The sequence below is a fragment of the Myotis daubentonii genome, chromosome 15, assembly GCF_963259705.1.
Source record: "Myotis daubentonii chromosome 15, mMyoDau2.1, whole genome shotgun sequence".
NCBI classification, from domain to species: domain Eukaryota; kingdom Metazoa; phylum Chordata; class Mammalia; order Chiroptera; family Vespertilionidae; genus Myotis; species Myotis daubentonii.
In genome coordinates, this window is record NC_081854.1 from 17,428,629 (window position 1) to 17,449,460 (window position 20,832).

Consider the following 20,832-nt stretch of genomic DNA (forward strand, 5'->3'; position numbering starts at 1 on the left):
TTTTTGGTGCATGGAACCATGCTCCAACAAACTGAATCACCTGGTCAGGGCTGAAGCAGATTTTTAAATATGTTAACTGGGCATTGCAACCTTTACAAAGTTTCACAGGAGATCCGATGCACAGCAGCGGTGACACCCCTGTGACAATTTTCCTGAGGCGGCCGCAGAACTCCTTCTCTGAGGAGAAAAGTCAAATGTGAAAGAGAGAGGGCTATGGGGGAGGCTACTGTGCAGGCACCAGGGAGCCAGGGAGAGTGACCAGGAATTGGACGCCCCAGGCTAGTGCTTTTCTGGATGCCGTGTGCCTGTGTGTGTGCATGTGTGTGTGTGTTCAGAGGCCTCAGCAATTCCCAGAGAACTGAAATATAGAGTAAAGGTAAACTGCAAGGAGGAGACAGGGGTGGCAGGAAAGAGGGGAGGGCGAGTGAGCTTCCTAAGCACAGACCCCACCCTGGCCCACGTGAGGAGAGAAGTGATCTGGCCCCAGGAGGAGGCTGAGCACATGGGGAGGAGGGACAGCAGATCCTACCCGTCTGGAGAGCAGTGTCTGTGAGCCTTACTGGAGCCCAAGTTCTTCCCACAGAGGGAGGGACAGAGAAGGCAGCAGTTACCATGGAGTCCCCTTCAGCCTCTGCTCACAGAGGGCTTGTCCCCTGGCAGGGGCTCCTGCTGGCCAGTAAGGAGGGGACAATTCCTGGGGGTGGATGGGAGGATGGGGGACAGAGACTGGTTAAGATCTCCTGAGGAGGACAGCCTCTGGGAGAAAAGGGAGGCTGATATGTGGACCTGAAGGGAAAGGGCAGGGGAGCAGAGCAGGATTGGGGAGGGAGTTCCACAACCATAACATCTCAGGATTTGAAAGTGGTGAAGGGCAGGGAAACCTTGATTGCTGTTCATTTCTTAAGCTATTCCTCACTGAGTATTGAATTTTGTAGACTGATTATAATAATAACAATTTATGTGAGGAGATACCAGAAAAACTTCACCAGGGACACTACGCGTTGTCTTTACCACCAACCTCAGAAATGGGCACATGCACCCCAGGAGGGTGCAGGACCCTGGGATTCATTCATTTACCCACAGGCATTTCAGCCTGCTGCAGGCCCTGGGGTACAACAGATCAGACAAGCCTCTTTCCTGATGGAGCTTACCTTCTACAGAGAGGAGACAGACAAGGAAAGATCTAGATGTCAGGTCAGGGACCCACAAGTTCCATGAGGTGAAGAGAACAGAGACAGGTCAGAAAATGGAGACATCGGGTTTTTAGAGGAGGTGGTCACCACAGGTGTCTCCCAAGGACATTCTGAGTGTCATCAGGAGTCTTAGGGTAGTGAGAAGGTGAGCCAGGCAGACACCTGGGGAAGAGTATTCAAAAAAAACTAACAAAAATAACAGGTTCCGAGGTGCTGACGTATTGGTGGCCGTGCTGCTGACCTTGGCCATGGGGGCCACACACACTCACACACAGACAAAGGCGAAGAGATGAAGATTTGAAGAGACTCGCTCAGTATAAAGGGCCGCATCTTCCCATTCCAATACATAGATCCAAATATTGACCCATTTCTCTTTTCTCTTCTAGTCTCACTCTTAACCTTCTGGAGCCCGCCCACCACTGCCCAGCTCGCTATTGTGCCGACCAATGCTGCCGAAGGGAAGGATGTGCTTCTGCGTATCCGCAACAAGCCTCCGGATGCTGTGGGCTTTCTGTGGTACAGGGGGGAAGGGGCGAGATCCCATCGGAATATTGCATCTATTATAGTGGACTTAAGAGTACACGCATTAGGGCCTGCATACAGCGGTCGAGAGAAAGTAAACAGTGATGGATCCATGCTGTTAAAGAGGGTCACATGGAAGGACACAGGATACTACACCATAGTAGCCCACCTTCGAGATTCAAAAAAAGAAATAGGATTTGGACGGCTCCGTGTATACCGTGAGTGATTACTCTCTGACCTCTGGGTGTTGGGTGGGTGAATTTCACTTCACACACAGAACTAATAGCCCTGGACCCTGTTCCATCCTCCTCTGCCTCACATTCAGGGTTGGGTTTGGGCATTTAGTGCAGGACACACACAGTGGAGACAAACTTCCTAAGGTCAGAGTTCCTATCCCGGATCCCAGCCCTGCAGATATTCTCCACAGAGAGAAGGGCCAGTCTGATAGGAGTGACTCAGCAGAGGGAGACCAGTCTCAGTCCAGGCCTCTGGGCCCCTCCCCATGACCATGACCCTGGGAAAGACCCTGAAGGGCTAGGTCAGAGCCTGGCATGGAATCCTCATAGAGTAAGTCAGCTAAGGAAGCCCCTTCCCAAGCCCTTCTCCTAGAGCTCCTGACCCCAGGGACCCTGGGGAGTGTGTGACAGGTTGGGTTTGAGCTCCTGGGAAAGGCTGACTGAGTTCAATGGTTTCCTAAGTGTCTGAGTCACAAGGCTTCTGAGCTGGTCATCAGCCAGGGCTCAGTCCCAAAAAGCTACATCTGGGCAGAAATGGAGTCTGGTCCTTCACCTGAGGCTATGTGTGAAGAACACAGCTAGATAAGGTCCCCAGGTCATTAGATGACTATTCTGGGGGACTTAGGAGAGTGAAGTGAAAGGTAAGTATCCCCAGGGAGGAACAGAGGTGGATAGATGCTCCTGGCAGACCCTCACTTAGCAGGGACCAGCCAAGGGGATTCTCTCTTAGAGTTGATCAAGAAGAGATACCTCTTATTTGATCATCTTTAGTCAGATACTGTGAATATTTCATGATTAATACACTGACAACCTGGCAGCCAAATATCTACCCGCCTTCATTGAGAGGAAACCGAGGCACAGGGAGATACAGTCACTAAAACAGAGTCCCACAGACCATGATCAGCTGATCAGAGTCACCTGAGGTCTGTCTGCAGCCAGAGCCCCATCCTCTCCTCCACCCCAGGGGCCTATTAGGTGTCTGTGGTTCCCTAGACCAACCATTGGTTCAGATCCTTCCTTCTTAGGCATCCTCAGCTCAGAGGGAGAGATTCTGGTCTGGGGAAGGAAAGGAAATGGAGAAGTAAATTGTTTTAACTCCAAAACCAAATTATCTGCAGTAAAAATCAGAGTCAATCTTGGAATGTCCAGGCCCTCCCCTCAGGTGGCTGATCCACGCTTCCCTGCCCTGGACTTGAAACCACTTATTTGTTTCCTGATGTGTTAGTGTCACTCCCACTGGATATAAAGGAAAGGACTTTGCCTGCTCACTCCTCACTCTACACTTGCAACCAGTTCAGGGACCATTATGTAACACTCAGTTGCTTTTGATGAATTAAGAAAAATAAATGGTGATTGAATGAATGAATAAATAAATGATCCAAAATCTCTTCAGAAACTGGAACCTGGATGCAGAGTCCTTAAAATTCTGGCCACGAAGGACAAACCCCCTGTCCCTGCCCCATGTCTCAGATCCTTTGCTGCCCTTTAGAGAAATAGTCCTTCCAACAATTGGAGTATTAATAATAAATTTCACACGTGGGAGATTTTAAATTATTTCCAAATTTATATCTCATAAACACCAAACACAAATGGTTCACAAGGGTCAGAATTTCAGCAAGTCCATGCTACCCTATTGCTGTCCCTCACCCTTTCTGTATCTGCCCTCAGCAGAAGGAGAATGACTTTAATGACCAAGCTTTGGCCTGTGCTCACTCTTTTCTAGCTCATTCCTCAGACTCTGCTCTATGATTTATTGGCTCACACTGACCTGGGAAGGCCTGCTCCACCTCTTGGCCCAGGGGCCTGAGGAGTCAACTGATCATGGGGTTGCTCCTGGTCCCCATGTGTTATTTCTCCTCAAAGCCCAGGCTGTAGGATGTTCTGAAAATAGTGTTTCATAGAAACACACTTCGGCTGGACAATGGAGGTCTGTGCAGCTGGAAGGAATGGTCCCCTGTCATCCAGGCAGTCAGCTGGTCTGTGAAAATCCGGAAGAAATCGGGGGTGGTCTTTGTCTCCCAGTACTTTTTTAATATATTTTATTGATTTTTTACAGAGAGGAAGGGAGAGGGTTAGAGAGTTAGAAACATCGATGAGAGAGAAACATCGATCAGCTGACTCCTGCACACTCCCCATTGGGGATGTGCCTGCAATCAAGGTACATGCCCTTGACCGGAATCGAACCTGGGACCCTTGAGTCTGCAGGCCGACGCTCTATCCACTGAGCCGAACCGGTCAGGGCTCTATCTCCCAGTCTTATGTCTTTCCATGATCAAACCCTGACACTTCACTGACACCTGAGAAAGTCTGTACTTTCTCCCGTTCACAGAGCTGGAGGCCTTACATTCCCTGAGCACTCAGATCCTCATGCATTTGTCTTGTGATACACAACACAGATCTGCCGTATTCTTTTAAGGACTCAAGTTGGCTGAGAGGTGAGAGATCCAACTCTGATTGAAGAAGCCTTTGGAGGACTCAAAGGTACCACACAGGGCAGTTCTCTCTGTCACCTGCACAGTCGGGTACCCACACCCAACATCACAAGCAACAACTCCAACCTTGAGAGTTTTGATTTGCATTTTTGTGTGATAGTGTTGTTGAACATCTTTTCCTGTGTTTGTTGGCCATTTGTGTATCTTCTCTGGAGAAATGCCTATTCCAGTGATGGCGAACCTATGACACGCGTGTCAGAGGTGACAAGCGAACTAATTTTTTTGGTTGATTTTTCTTTGTTAAATGGCATTTAAATATATAAAATAAATATCAAACATATAAATCTTTGTTTTACTATGGTTGCAAATATCAAAAAACTTCTATATGTGACACGGCACCAGAGTTAAGTAAGGGTTTTTCAAAATGCTGACACACCAAGCTCAAAAGGTTCACCATCACTGGCCTATTCAAATGCTTTGCCTATTTTTAAAATCAGGTTATTTGGTTCTGTTGTTGTTGTTTTATTGTATGAGTTCTTTGTATATTCTAGATATTAACCCCTCATCCTATACATGATTTTCAAAATATTTTATCTCATTCCATAGGTCACTTTTCACTCTATTTTGTCCCTTGTTAAACAATTTTTTTTCATTTTGACAAAATCCAATTTATCTAATTTTTTTGCCTGTGTTCTTAGTGTCATGTTTAAGAAATAATTGCCAAATCCAATGTCATAATGCTTCCCCTTAAGAGTTTTATAATTTTAGGTCTCACATTTAGGATTCCATCCATTTTGACTGAATTTTTGTGTCTGGTATAAGCAACAGTCCACTGCATTTGTTTTGCATGTGGATATGGCTGTTCAACACCATTTGTTGAAAAGACTGTCCTCTCTCCACCCAAACCATTTGATTGTGTCTTTTGGTGAATAGAAGTTCTTGTGCCCCTGTCACACTATTCTGGTTACTTTCGCTCTATAGTAAGCTTTCAAATTAGAAAGTACGAAACTTCCAATTTCATTCTTCTTCTGTAAGATTGTTGCGACCATTTGGGGGTCCACTGAAATTCCACTTGTATTCTAGGATGTATTTTTCTATTTCTGCAAAAAAAAATCAGTGGGGTTTTTATAAGGACTGTGTTAAACATGTAGATAAGTCGGGGTCTTCCAATCCATGGACATGGATGTCTTTTCATGTGTTTGTTTCTTCTTTACTTTCTTTCAGGAACACTTGGTAATGTTCAGTGTATACATTTTCCTTTTTATGAATTAAGTTTATTCCTACGTATGCTATTCTTTCTGATGCTATTGTAAATGGAACTGTTTTCTTAAGGAGAAATGATGCTGTTGATTTTGTCTCCTGTAACTTTGCCTTATTTATTCTTCCTAACAAAGTGTGTGTGTGTGTGTGTGTGTGTGTGTGTGTGTGTGTGTGTGTGGTAATCTTTAGGGTTTTCTACATGTAAGATTATGTTGTCTTTCTTAAAAGATTATTTTCTTCTTTTTTTTTCAATTTGGGTATTTCTTATTTTATCTTCCTGCCTAGTTTTTCTGGCCAGGACTTCCAGTACTATGTTGAAAATTGGGGAAAGCAGCATCTTGTCTTGTTCATGATCTTCGTAACATTTTCTGAGTATCTTCATGGAGTATTGTGTAAGCTGTGGGCTTTCATGTATGGCCTTGACCATATCAAGTAGTTTCCTTATATTTCAACTTTTTTAAAGATAATAACCACTTCTCTAGCAATTTTGTTCATGGTGCTATTCAATCTGCTGACCAGAAAATAAAGTCCTGTGCTGACTGAGGAGCGGAACTTTAGATGGAACTTCTTCTGCTCCAGGGTCATAAAGACTGGGGTGGACCATCTTTATTGCCTAATGAATTATTTAACAAGGGGTAAATGCTTTTTTTAACTTTCTGTAAAGTTCCCTTGGCCCCAGAGATGGACATATGGTAAGCCCACATTCTCTAACATACATGTAAGTTTACATGAAAAGTGGGACCTGATCATATTTAAAGTCAAATAAAGTTTTACGGGGAAAAATCAATAAAAGCTCATGAAAGTTTTATCTTGATGATGAGGTTATTGTACTCATGGGCTGGAAAGGGTTTCATGTGCTGATACTACAGAGATGTCTGTGGGAACAGGTCAGGGGTCACCCTGGTGTGATCTGGGGTCAGAGAGGAGGTGCAGCCTTCCTTCTAACACATTGAAACCTGAACAAAGACAGTGGTCCTTCTCCAGAGGCCAGGACAATCCTCTGGTGACCTTACACTGGACGGGAGAGCCTGAGATGTCTGATTTATTTTTGTGGCCCCAAGCCCACTCTCAATAAGTCATACCCTCTGTGTCTCTGCAGAGCCTGTGAGAGTGCCCACCCTCCTAGCCAGCAACACAACAGTCATGGAGCATAAGGATTCCGTGGTCCTCACCTGCTACACAAATGCAGTCTCCACCCAGTGGTTCTTCAATGGCATGAAACTGCGGCTGACGGAGCGGATGAAGCTGTCCTGGAACAACAGAACCCTCACCATAGACCCCGTCAGGAGGGAGGATGCTGGGAATTATCAGTGTGAAGTGTCCAACCCCATCAGTTCCACTGAAAGTGTGCCGGTTGAGCTGGATGTAAAATATTAGTGACCCTCCTCCGCTCCTATATGTTACTAAACTCTGAATAATTTTTTGTGCCCTTTAAATAGATTTGTTGTGAGGGTGGAGAGTCCTTAGAAGACTTACATTGAGTCAATAAACACACAAAAATCAGAGCTGACATTGTCATTATTTTTTACTTAAGGCCACATTCCACACCGGATCATACCTCTGATTTGTTTTAGTTGCACCATCTCCACAGCAGAGGTGATACTGAGTCCCTCAAAGGATGGTCAGTGGTTGTGTGATGACTGGTGGGAGTATGTGATGAGGTCACAGGAATTTGAGCTCTGTCCCTCTTTCAGGGGGGCCAGTTGAGGGTGCCTGGACACTGTTGTGGGCAACAGAAATACACAGAAAGACACCCATGTTGGTAGCAATACTGACCTTTTTTTTCTCCCTGTTTGACTTCTCCCCAAAAAATTTCTTAAGTCTTCTTGGGTATTTTTGTTTTCATGGCAATAGACTTATTTGCATATGCTAAATGCGACTCTATTCTCCTTGTTAATAGGCCGTAATTGGAAATGTTGCTAATACAACCAAGGCTTTGGCTCAAATGTCCCAGTTCAGTGAGATGCCCACAGAATTAGAAATGACCTCACCCTTTATGGAGCTAAATTTGACCTGAGGGGGTCCTTTGGAATCTCTTGGAGAAGAGGGCATCCCCCAAAGCTAGAGAGACTGCAGGCTAGAGAAGCCTCTTGAGGCTGTTAGAACTCCCATCTTAGGTTGCATAGAAACACCTGCATCAGAGCAAACTATGAGGTGAATGTAATTCCTCTGCACTCAGGTCACTTAATCAGGCCAATCCAGTGACATCAGCCATGTTGGAGGATGGAGAATACTCTTCTTCCTTCAAAGGGAAGGTGACTGTAGAGAGCAATGTAAAGTCTTCATGGAAAGCACAGCCTTCTGGGAGATCAGATCCTGACTATGTTCAGGGTCTGTCAGCTATTTTGCATCTGTTTATAAATGGCTGGGAATTACACCTCTTTATAAATTGCAGTAGCTGGTGGAGATGCAAACCAGGTCTTGACTGAATGAAATTTAGTTGTGTTTCCTTCAACTCTGCAGAAAGCAGTTTTTTTTATGACCCCAAGGCCTTAGTATTCCCTCAGACAGGCTCTTCCTGGCTACAGGTCTCTAATCTCTATTTTTTTAGAGCATTTCCTTTATAATGCAAATTGCAACTTGCAATTGCAGATTTTTTTCTGCGCCCTTTTGAAATATACATAAGTCTCCTTAAAAACTTCTTGCCAGTGTTATGACCCAGAGAATATCTGTCTCAAGGGCCTGCCCCAATCCCCTTAAAATGTAATCCTCCTAGTGTCCCTGTGTCACAGTCTCTGAAAAAGGGTAGGAATCTAACTTGTGTGAGGACCTTTATAACCTAGAGGTAACCTCCTGTCAGGATTTCATAAGAAGTTTTCTTTTTTGTGTGTGTAAAGCCAGTTAGCAAACACAGATGCCCATGATTCCTGCTTCTGTTCTTAATTTTTTTCCAGCATTTTGTTTCGGGGTATTGAACTCAGTCTCGCTGGTCTTGAATAGAGTCTGTCTTGCTTCTTTCAATTTGCCCAATGCATGTTTTACTTTGCCATCACCTAATTAGCTGAATTTGTCATCTTACTCAGTGTCCACCCTTCCCATATCTTCAAATATTCCAATTTCTTTAAAATACATATTTCCAGTTTTCCTGCCTTCCTCTTGACTGGGCGTCCACAGCAGGAGATGACCTGACTGCCCAGATATCCTTCTGGTACCTCAGAGAGACCATTATTTGAGAGGACGTGACAGTGTGAACGGTGTTCTCATTCCACATGTGTTTTCACTGTGTGTTCAAAGAATAAGATCACAGAGGTTTTAAAAGATATTCTGTCGTGAAACTCAACAACTCCAATAAACATGCAGTTCCCTGGTCACGTCCTCCACCCGCAGGCCTGCACCAGCCCAACCTGTTTCCTGCCCTCTGTGACCTGGTGCTCAGGCCAGACATTTGTGTCCTCATTCTTTGATTTCTTTGTTGTTTTTACAAATTCCACGTGCCTGTCCTTAGAGAGTCAACAACCAGAACCTGGGAAATGGAAACAAATCTCTCCTCTGATTCTGTTTCCTTTCCTACTCCTTGTGGCCTGTAGGGTATTTGGCTAAAATCCTCCGAGACCCAGCCAGGGGTGGATTGTAGGTAAGCAGAGGTGGGAAAGGAGGGGGGCGGTCATGAAGGAATGGGTCTTCTCAAAGTTAAGATAAGAAATTGTGCCGAAACCGGTTTGGCTCAGTGGATAGACCATCGGCCTGCGGACTGAAAGGTCCCAGGTTCGATTCTGGTCAAGGGTATGTACCTGGGTTGCGGGCACATCCCCAGTGGAAGATGTGCAGGAGGCAGCTGATCGATGTTTCTCTCTCATTGATGTTTCTAGCTCTCTATCTCTCCCCCTTCCTCTCTGTAAAAAATCAATAAAATATATTTTAAAAAAAAAAAGAAAGAAATTGTAAGACCTGTGGGTTTTGGGGGTGTTAGGCATTATATGGGTTCAGAGGGACCTAAGGGTACCATTCAGGAGGGCTCTTTTGTGGGGTCTCAGAGTGAGGCTAAGAAATATGAGTGAGTACAGGACACTGAAAAAAGAGATAGAGGAAGACATAAACAGATGGAAGAACATACCGTGTTCATAGATTGGTAGAATCAACATCATCAAAATGTCCATACTACCCAAAGCAATCTACAGATTCAATGCAATCCCCATTAAATTACCAATGGCATATTTCACACATATAGAACGAACATTCCAAAAATTCATCTGGAATAAAAAAAGACCTCGAATAGCTGCAGCAATCCTGAGAAAGAAGAACAAAGTAGGTGGGATCTCAATACCAGATATCAAACTGTATTACAAAGCCACTGTTCTTAAAACAGCTTTGTACTGGCACAAGAACAGACATATAGATCAATGGAATAGAATAGAGAACCCAGAAATTAACCCAAAGCACTGTGCCCAATTAATATTCGACAAAAGAGGCAAGAGCATACAATGGAGTCAAGACAGTCTCTTCAATAAATGGTGTTGGGAAAATTGACAGATACATGCAAAAAGATGAAACTAGACCACCAACTCACACCATACACAAAAATAAACTCAAAATGGATAAAAGACTTAAACGTAAGACGGGAAATCATAAAAATACTAGAGGAATCCATAGGCAGCGAAATAGCAAACATATGTTGAAGGAATTTCTTCTCTGATACTGCTCCTAGGGCAATGGAAACTAAAGAGAAAATAAACAAATGGGACTACATTAAAATAAAAAGCTTTTGCACAGCAAAGGAAACCATCAACAAAACAACAGGAAGACTCACTGCATGGGGGGAACATATTTGCCAGTGATATCACTGATAAAGGTTTAATCTCCAACATTTACAAGGAACTCATGAAGCTTAATAATAGGAAGATACACAATCCAATCAACAAATGGGCAATGGACCTAGATAGACACTTTTCAAAAGAGGACATACAGAGGGCCGAAAGACATATGAAAACATGCTCAAAGTCACTAATTATACGAGAGATGCAAATCAAAACGACTATGCAGTATCACCTCACATATGTCAGAATGGCTATCATCAACAAATCAACAAACAACAGTGTTGGAGAGGATGTGGAGAAAAAGGAACCCTTCTGCACTGCTGGTGGGGATGCAGACTGGTGCAGACACTGTGGAGAACAGTATGGAGCTTCCTCAAAAAACTAAAAATGTAACTCCCATTTGACCCAGTGATCCCACTTCTAGGAATATATCCCAAGAAGCCAGAAACACCAGTCAGAAAGGATATATGCACCCCTATGTTCATAGCAGCACAATTCACCATAGCTAAGATTTGGAAGCAGCCTAAGTGCCCATCAGCAGATGAGTGGATTAAAAAACTGTGGTACATCTACACAATGGACTACTACGCTGCGGTAAAAAAGAAGGAACTCTTGCCTTTTGCAACAGCTTAAATGGAACTGGAGAGCATTATGCTAAGTGAAATAAGCCAGTCAGAGAAAGATAAATACCACATGATCTCACTCATTTGTGGAATATAGAGAACAACATAGACTGATGAACAGGGACAGATCCAAAGACAGAGAAACAGCAATCAGACTATTAATCTCCAGAGGGAAAGTAGGGGATGGTGGGGGTAAGGGGAAGAGATCAACCAAAGGACTTGTATGCATGCATATAAGCCAAACCAATGGACATGGACAACAGGGGGATGAGAGCATGCGTGGAGGGGGGGGAGGATTGGGGTTAATGGGGGGGGGAATGAGGACACATTTGTAATTCCTTAACTAATAAAGAATTTAAAGATAAAAAAATAAAAATAAAAACAATGAGAAGGAAAAAAGAAAAAAAAAGAAATATGAGTGAGGAGCAGACCTATGGTTGAGGTAGGAACCACTGGTGCTGGTGTGGTGGGGTGGGGGTGCCATTCTCCTAGACTTGGGTGGGCATTAGGAGTGAGACACAGGGTGGAGGGGAAAGGACAAGGTTCTTAAACACTCTGATCCGTGCCCTGACATTGGGACACGAGGGAACACCAGGTGTACAAGCTGACAGAAAACATGGGACAGGAGACATGAAACAGGGAACAAAGAGGAGAAAGGGGATGAGCATCTTGTAGGGAGGTAGGAGTCTGGAGAGCGATGAGGGATTGTAGGAAGGGGACACCATGAATGCAGAACATGGGGACAGGGAGTTGAAAGATTTGAATGAGGAAGGGAGTTAGAGTGCAAGATAGTTAGACTAGAAAAGGGGCAGAAATGGAGCCTGGAGAAGGTGGGGAATGAAAAACAGGCTTGGAGGTGAGGACCAAACTTGAGGGACAGAGGTGTCCAGTCTCCAGGTCTGACAAGTAGAGGCGTGTGCAGCAGGTTCTCAAAGGGTGGTCCGGGGCAGCAGTTTCCACATGGCCTGGGAGAGCCAGGAAAAGCCAAATTTCACCCCCATTGCCCAAGATGTGCCTCAGCTGAGTCAACAAGTTAGCCAAGTCCCAGGGGATTTGGGTGTCAGTGAGTAAGTCTGACTAATAACCTGGGGACAGATAAGAGAGTGGCCAATGGTGTGTGTGTGTGTGTGTGTGTGTGTGTGTGTGTGTGTGTGTGTGTGTAAGGGGGAAATTGAGGGCTGGGATAAAGGTGGAATGAATGGACCCTCTTTGTTAACTAGGCAGAGTTAACTTTCTGTGATTCAGGTGAGAGCTATGTGGCAGGTCACAGGGCTGGAGTGGTAGGTGCCCATGGTCTTGGCCACCTGTCCTTGTCTAATCCAGGATGTGTCACTTCCATCTGTGATGGATGCTGCCCTCTCCACCTGACCTTCTGTTGGTGGGTGTGATAGAACCCAGGTCATGATGAACAGTTCTGCCTACCTAGTCACCTTACAGCCCATGTTCAGACTCTTCATCTCTCCTCAGGCCCAGAAGCCAGTCAGGAGCTCTTGTTCCATTGCTGTAGAAGATATGGCCTTGCTCCAAACCCTAGGAGTCTGCATGTAGTTTTCTTATTAGGTCTCACCAGAGGCTTCACAAAACACCTTTCATCCTTCTAACATAGATTAGATGGAGGTACACGTGCAGCAACTCGTCCTTTACTCTGGAGGTACGCCCAGCATGGCCCAGACTATTGGAGCCATAACAGCCTCATAGATGTAGCAGATCCCTGAATGGCAGCAGATGTGGATGCCCTTACAGCTCATGCTTTCCTTGCACTGCTGATCACTGGAGCTGATCCTAACCCTGCCACCACTGTCATCACTGACTTCATTGTCTTAGAGCAGTGGTTCTCAACCTGTGGGTTGTGACCCCTTTGGGGGTCGAACGACCCTTTCACAGGGGTCACCTAAGACCATTGGAAAACACATATATAATTACATATTAATTTTGTGATTAATCACTATGCTTAATTATGTTCAATTTGTAACAATGAAATTGGAGGTCACTACAACATGAGGAACTGTATGAAAGGGTTGCGGCATTAGGAAGGTTGAGAACCACTGTCTTAGAGCATTAACATCAGCGGGCATCCACTTCCACCCTTCAGAGCACACGTGTCTTACTGAGGCGTTTAGAAAACTTGCAGTTTTGTTCATCTTTAGCGGTATAGACTCTATTTTCACCCTTAAGGATGACATTAACTTTAGGTCTATTTTTTTATGACTTGAGCTTGGTGTGGAATTGACCTGGTGAATAAACACATCCATTTGCCCTGGTAGTGAGGGACGGCTTCATGGTCTCCCAATCTATGCAGCCACTTAGGAGGGACTGCAGTAGGTTTAATGCTCTACCTTCACCGTCCTGAAATTCATAATGACTTTTGAATAAAGAGCCTTACATTTTCACTTGACACTGACACTTTTCCCATTTCTGTAAGAGTAACTGCGTGGAAAAAGAAGGGCTTGACCCTACTGGGAGGTGCACTTTGTAATGTGGCCACCAGAGTGCAGCACCACCACAAGGTGACCTGGAGGGACTGTGAAGGGATGTGGTAGACTTTTTGGCGTTTTCTACTCTGTTTTTGTAATTAAAAGTGTCTATTGAGTAGGACCACCCCACTCCCACAGAAGGAAGTCCTTCTATTTCTGATGTACCTGCGAGATTCAAATGTAAAGAAATCGGTTAGTTGGCTCAAATGTGAAAAGCATTAAACAGACACAATAAAGTCTACACTAAATATTGGTCTTCAGAAAATACTGGAGAAACAGGATGGGAAGAGAGAGAGAGAGAGAGAGAGAGAGAGAGAGAGAGAGTTGGGGATGAGAAGGAAAGCAGTCGAGTCCTCATCTTCCAAGAAGGGTGACCTTAGATTAAATAATGTCTAAAAGTGAAAAACCAATAAGTAACTTATTTAGAGAAAACGTTGGTTTCATTTGGGGAAGCTGTTGTCATTTAGGGCCAATGTCCTCAGCATGTCCCAGACAGAGAAGCCAGAACCTCTTTGTGATCACTTTGAACAGCACACAGAGACACAGAGCTTATCACAGCAACGTCCAGTGTTGTCACAAATACAAGAAAGAACACCCAACAGCAGGGAGCCAGGAACTGGCTTTGCTCCCAGCGCAAATATAAGACAAAGAATAACATTTTCATGTTCCAGCCCCAGTAGGAGTCAAAATCTCCTTGGGGTTGTACGTGAGCACATCAAAACAAGATGCCTCCTTTGGGCCTTGCACACTGATTGCATTGTGAAAAGCCCAAAGTTCTTGGTTCTTGGTCCAAATGAAATGTGATGGGCACTGACTTGTTCACCGTGTTTGTTTTGCTTTGTTTGTTTTTTATATCAGGAGCATGGAATTTAAAAATTATAATCCTCGGTTCATGTATTTGGAAGCAGACTGAAGTTGCAGCTTCCAGAATGATCTCCACGGGCAGGACTGGGGATGTGCCTCCCTAGGAAAGCTGCTGCTAATTCCCCATGAAAACCTAGGAAATGGACACATTGTATTGGTCTCTGGTCACAGCCCCTCTGCATCCTCTGGAGCAACAGTCCAGGACCGCCAGCTCCATGGCCCTGAGTGCTGACAGAGACACAACGTGCACCTCACAAAACCACTTCCCTCTACCAGACTCACACATGAATCTGCTGTCAGTGATTCCGGGAATTGCTGTCTTCAGTTCCTCAGTTTTTTGTGTTTCCAGGGGGTTTAAGAGAAAGTGAGTTAAATCAATCTGGGGCATCAATCCTACACATTATTGGGGCACCTCTATTGTAACATGTACACAACCAAGATCTTTTGTTGTTATTAATTCTCACCCAAGAATATATTTTCCATTGATTTTTCTTTTCAGAGAGAGTGGAAGGGAAGGAGTGGGGGAGAGAGACACATCAGTGTGAGAGAAACACATCAATTGGTTGCCTCCCACAGGTGCCCCGACCGGAGCCAGGCCTGGGATGGAACCTGCAATTCAGGTATATGCCCTTGACCAGGAATCGAGCTGGTGACCTTTTGGTGCTCAGGCCGATGCTCCAACCACAGGGTCACAACCAAGTTTTTTTTCTCTCCTCAACCTGATCCTCCAGAGCCTTCCTCTTCTCAGTCAAGTTCATCTACATCCTTCCAGGTGCTCAGGTTGAAAATATTGGCACTATTCTTTTTTTAAATGTTTTTATTGATTTTAGAGAGAGGGAGGGAGAGATAGAGAAATATCAATATGTGAGAGAGAAACATTGATTGGTTGTCTTCCACACACACCCAGACCAGAGATCAAACCTACAACCTGCACATGTGCCCTGACCAAGAATCGAACCGGTGACCTATTGGTACACAGAATGACGCTCAACCAACTGAGCTACACTGGCCAGGGCTATTATTCTTGAAGTCTCTCTTACTCCCGCAGTATTCGTTAATCCATAGCACACCTGCAGTCAGTCTACACAGTATAGATAGAACCCAAACACTCAGGTCCAAGCCACCATCACTCCTAAATGGAATTATGTCTCATATCTGATCTTCCTGCTGCCTCCTTGACCCACCTGATATCAATCTCCCCTGAGTAGGACCTGTGAATTCTTAGAGATGAATTATTTTAAAACCCAAGTCAGGTCACTCTTTTTCTTCACAAAGCCCTCCTGTCACTCATGCCTCAACCACACCAAAATCCAAAGTCATCACCAGAGCCCACAAGGTCCCACATTAGCGCTGCTCAAAGGGCTGGTCTACACAAGATAGGGAGTTTCCACCAGAAGGTCAAGCAACTCAGTGCTTTGGTTAAGAAAGTCTTGCAATGAAGACCATGTCAGCTGAAATAAACAGGACACTGAGCGATGTGGTTGGTCTACCCCAGTGATGGCGAACCTTTTGAGCTCGGTGTGTCAGCATTTTGAAAAACCCTAACTTAACTCTGGTGCTGTCACATATAGAAATTTTTTGATCTTTGCAACCATAGTAAAACAAAGATTTATATTTTTGATATTTATTTTATATATTTAAATGCCATTTAACAAAGAAAAATCAACCAAAAAAAATGAGTTCGTGTGTCACCTCTGACACGTGTGTCATAGGTTCGCCATCACTGGTCTACCCTCTGTCCCAGGCTCTTTAGCTCCTTGCAGATCACCCTTTGACAGCAGAGACTAAAAGTCTGGTCCCTGTCTACACTTTTCATGTCATTGTCCTCATCCCTTCTATTCTGGCCACAGTGGCTTCCTGACCTTGGAACATGGCAAGCATCCTCCTGCCCCAGGGTCTTTGCACTGGCCATCCCGTCTCTCTAAAATAATCATTATTTAAAGACCTACATGACCCCTTCCTCTCTCCTAGGTTTCACTCAGATGTCACATGTCCCTGACCATCTATATAATAAAGAGGTAATATTCTAATTTGGTCCTAACAGTGCCTGAGTCACCACCAAGCAGAAGCTGGTGGGCGGGGACTTCTCCACCAGCGCTGATGTCAAGCTGCCTTGGAGGCAGAGGCTGCTCCTGACTGGTATAGGTGGGGACGCAGGCGGCCAGCCAAGCCCGCATCTGGCTTTGGCAGGGCCGGCGGGAGCTCGAGGCCACCCCAGCCCCCGCAGGTCCCGAGCAGACAGTGCTCAGCGGTGTCTCCATGCACAGTGCCCAGGGGCGGCTGCGAGGGGCGCGAGGCCTTGCCACGGGCTGCTGTGCCGGCTGTGCCGCCTCTGCCTCCAGTGCTCCGCGGGCCCGGCGGCCTGGAGCCTGAGTGGGCTGCACAGACTGCGGAGCCTGCTAGCGCCCTGTGCCCCGCCCCGCCCCTGCCTCCGTGGCCCGGCCGCGGGCCCTGCCCCCTGCTTCATGCAGGGAGAGGAGGCTTGCAGCAGAGGGCGCCCTAGGCCACACCGCCTGCACCACCGCCTGCCTGGCTGGCAGGGACCAGAGCGTCGCAGGCGAGCTGCTCCCGCCCCGGTGGTGGAACGGGGAGGAGGGCTCTGGGTGCAGGGAGGGGACCTCAGCCGGAGTCCTCCCAGCGCAGGGAAGGGGCCTGGCCTGGGCAGAATGGGGAGCTTAGGAAGTCTGGCTAGCAGGCTCCGGTTCATACCAACTGTTTCTCTGCCATCTTCCTCCAGCTCTCCAAGCTAGCCCCCGTGCCCCACCTGCCTGGGGGAATGGGCTCCGGGCGACCCTCCGGAGTGCAGACTGTGGGCCAGAGGAAGAGTGCCCCGCAGGGCAGGGCGGGGCCAGTGCAGAACTCCCAGGGCAGAGCTGCTTCAGCGGGTGTCTCGGTGAACTTTGCAGCTGACCCAAGGAGGAAACTGAGAGGGGAGAGGCCGGGAGCTGTGGATTCCCAGCACTTTATTATTTTTTATTTTTTAGATTTTTTTTTAATTAAGTTATTACATATGTGTCCTTATCCCCAGCATTTTAGTCACTTGAAAACAGCCCCACTTGGAATGTGAGGCAGCTGTAGGTTCAGCTGAGAAGTGAGGGAGCGGAACACCACCATCTCTGGGCTCCTGAGGCCCTAGCATCCACCATGAGAAGAAAAAAACGGAGGGAGGGTCCCGGAGGGAGGGAAGGAAATGGGGGAAAAAATGAGTCTAGAGAATTTCCCCAGTCTTCTCCCTTTTTGCACTGCCTACAAAAGCCACAGGCCCGGTTACAGTTCTGTCTCCACCTTTTAGTTCCCTTCCCTCCAACCACAGAGGAAAGAAATAAGGAAGGAGTCCGTGCTGCCTCCAGAAATTATCTCTATACCTGATGGGCCAGTCGCCTCCCTTGAGTGCTCCCAGACTGTGAGGGGGAAAGGCCGGGCTGAGGGACCACCCCTCCTACACCCCCTTACTTTTGATTTTCAGCCTGACTTGGGTGATTTAACCCTTATTTTTTGTTTTCAGCCTGACTTAGTTGATTTAAGCCTTACCTTTGGTTTTCAGCCTGACTTGGTTGATTAAAGCCTTACTTTTGGTTTTCAGCCTGACTTGATTTATTTAAGCCTTACCTTTGGTTTTCAGCCTGGCTAGGTTGATTTAAGCCTTACCTTTGATTTTCAGCTTGACTTTGTTGGTTTAAGACTTAACTTTGGTTTTCAGACTGACTTTGTTGATTTGGGCCTTAGTTTTTTGTTCTCAGCCTGACTTGGTTGATTTAAGCCTTATTTTTTGTTTTCAGCCTGACTTGGTTGATTTAAGCCTTACCTTTGGTTTTCAGCCTGACTTTGGTGATTTAAGCCTTATTTTTTGTTTTCAGCCTGCCTTGGTTAATTTAAGGCTTACCTTTGGTTTTCAGCCTCACTTTGTTGATTTAGGCCTTAGTTTTTCGTTTTCAGCCTTATTTGGTAGATTTAAGCCTTCCCGTTGATTTTCAGCCTGACTTTGTAGATTTAGGCATTAGTTTATTGTTTTCAGGCTGACTTGGTTGATTTAAGCCTTACTTCTTGTTTTCACCCTGACTTCATTGATTCAAGCCTTACCTTTGGTTTTCAGCCTGACTTTGTTGATTCAGTCCTTAGTTTTTTGTTTTCAGCCTAACTTGGTAGATTATAAGCCTTACCTTTGGTTTTCAGCCTGACTTTGGTGATTTAGGCCTTAGTTTTTTGTTTTCAGCCTGACTTGGTTGATTTAAGCCTTACCTTTGGTTTTCAGCTTGACTTCGTTGATTTAAGCCTTACCTTTGGTTTTCAGCCTGACGTGGTTGATTTAAACCAGTGGTTCCCAAACTTATTAGGCATACCGTCCCCTTTCCAGAACAAATATTACTCAGCGCCCCCTGGAAATTAATTTTTTTAAAATTTTAATAGCAATTAAACAGAAAGATATATGTATTAATGTTTCTACCTTTTTCGTATAATATACTAAAGAAAGGTGTAAATTAGAAACATTGAAGTTTGAAACTATGAAACGATTTATTGAACTCAGAATAGAAAGGTAATACAAAAAAAGTTAAAACAAATGCACCTGTGGCCATCACCGCCCCCCCCTCGATCTTGGCAGCGCCCACCGGGGGGCGGTAGGGCCCACTTTGGGAATCACTGATTTTTTTTTCTTTTATTTATTTATTTATTTATTTATTTATTTATTTATTTATTTTTCCATTCTTTTTTTTTATTGCTTAAAGTATTACAAAGGGTATTACATATGTGTCCATTTTATCCCCCCGCCCTAGACAGTCCCCTAGCCTCCCCTATCCCCCAGTGTCTTATGTCCATTGGTTATGCTTATATGCATGCATACAAGTCCTTTAGTTGATCTCTTACCCCCCTACCTCCTGCCCCCCAACCCTCCCCGGCCTTCCCGCTGCAGTTTGACAATCTGTTTGAGGCAGCTCTGCCTCTGTATCTATTATTGTTCAAAAGTTTATAATGGTCTCTATTATCCATGAATGAGTGACATCATGCGGTATTTTTCTTTTATTGACTGGCTTATTACACTTAGCATAATGCTCTCCAGTTCCATCCATGCCGTTGCAAATGGTAAGAGTTCCTTCCTTTTTAGAGCAGCATAGTATTCCATCGTGTAGATGTACCACAGTTTTCTAATCCATTCATCTACTGATGGGCAATAGGCTGTTTCCAGATCTTAGCTATGGTGAATTGTGCTGCTATGAACATAGGGGTGCATATATCCTTTCTGATTGGTGTTTCTGGTTTCTTGGGATATATTCCTAGAAGTGGGATCACAGGGTCAAATGGGAGTTCCATTTTCAGTTTTTTGAGGAAACTCCATACTGTCTTCCATAGTGGCTGCACCAGTCTGCATTCCCACCAGCAGTGCACGAGTGTTCCTTTTTCTCCACATCCTCTCCAACACTTGTTGTTTGTTGATTTGTTGATGATAGCCATTCTGACAGGTGTGAGGTGATACCGCATAGTCGTTTTGATTTGCATCTCTCGGATGATTAGTGACTTTGAGCATGTTTTCATATGTCTCTTGGCTTTCTGGATGTCCTCTTTTGAAAGGTGTCTATTTAGGTCCTTTGCCCATTTTTTGATTGGATTGTTTATCTTCCTTTTGTAAAGTTGTATGAGTTCCCTATAAATTTTGGAGATTAGGCCCTTATCAGATATGACAGTGGCAAATATGTTTTCCCACACAGTGGGTTTTCTCGTTGTTTTGTTGATGGTTTCTTTGGCTGTGCAGAAGTTTTTATTTTGATGTAGTCCCATTTGTTCATTTTTTCGTTAGTTTCAAGTGCCCTAGGAGCTGTATCAGTGAAGAAATTGCTTCGGCATATGTCTGAGATTTTGTTGCCTTTGGATTCTTCTAGAATTTTTATGGTTTCCTGTCGTACATTTAAGTTCTTTATCCATTTTGAGTTTATTTTTGTGTATGGTGTAAGTTGGTGGTCTAGTTTCATTTTCTTGCATATATCTGTCCAATTTTCCCAACACCATTTATTGAAGAGACTATCTTGGCTCCATTGTATGTTCTTGCCTCCTTTGTCAAATATTAATTGAGCGTATTGGTTTGGGCCGATTTCTGGGGTCTCTATTCTATTCCATTGATCTATATGCCTATTCTTGTGCCAGTACCAGGCAGTTTTGAGAACAGTGGCTTTGTAATACAACTTGATATCTGGTATTGAGATCCCACCTACTTTGTTCTTTTTCAGGATTGCTGCAGCTATTCGGGGCCTTTTTTTATTCCATATGAATTTTTGGAAAGTTCGTTCTAGATCTCTGAAGTATGCCGTTGGTATTTTAATGGGAAGTGCGTTGAATTTATAGATTGCTTTGGGTAGTATGGATATTTTAATAATGTTGATTCTGCCAATCCATGAACACGGTATGTTCTTCCATCTGTTTATGTCTTCCTCTATATCTTTTTTCAACGTCCTGTAGTTTTCTGAGTAGAGGTCTTTTACCTCT

At 44.9% G+C, this 20,832-nt stretch overlaps 1 protein-coding gene across 2 annotated transcripts in view; it reads left to right on the forward strand.

Moving 5' to 3' along the window:
- The first annotated feature begins 482 nt into the window (after nt 1-482).
- The window catches only part of LOC132216804 (carcinoembryonic antigen-related cell adhesion molecule 21-like), a 131,114-nt gene continuing 110,764 nt past the window's right edge, over nt 483-20,832 (forward strand). Inside the window, exons 1-3 of one of the 2 annotated variants that reach the window (XM_059666373.1) lie at nt 483-676; nt 1,580-1,933; nt 6,743-7,148. In XM_059666373.1, the coding sequence (XP_059522356.1) occupies nt 613-676; nt 1,580-1,933; nt 6,743-7,020 (696 nt within the window). In that variant the 5' untranslated portion in view covers nt 483-612 and the 3' untranslated portion in view covers nt 7,021-7,148. Of the gene's footprint in view, nt 677-1,579; nt 1,934-6,742; nt 7,149-20,832 lie in introns of those variants that run through there. The other variant, XR_009448799.1, reaches the window with a different exon arrangement.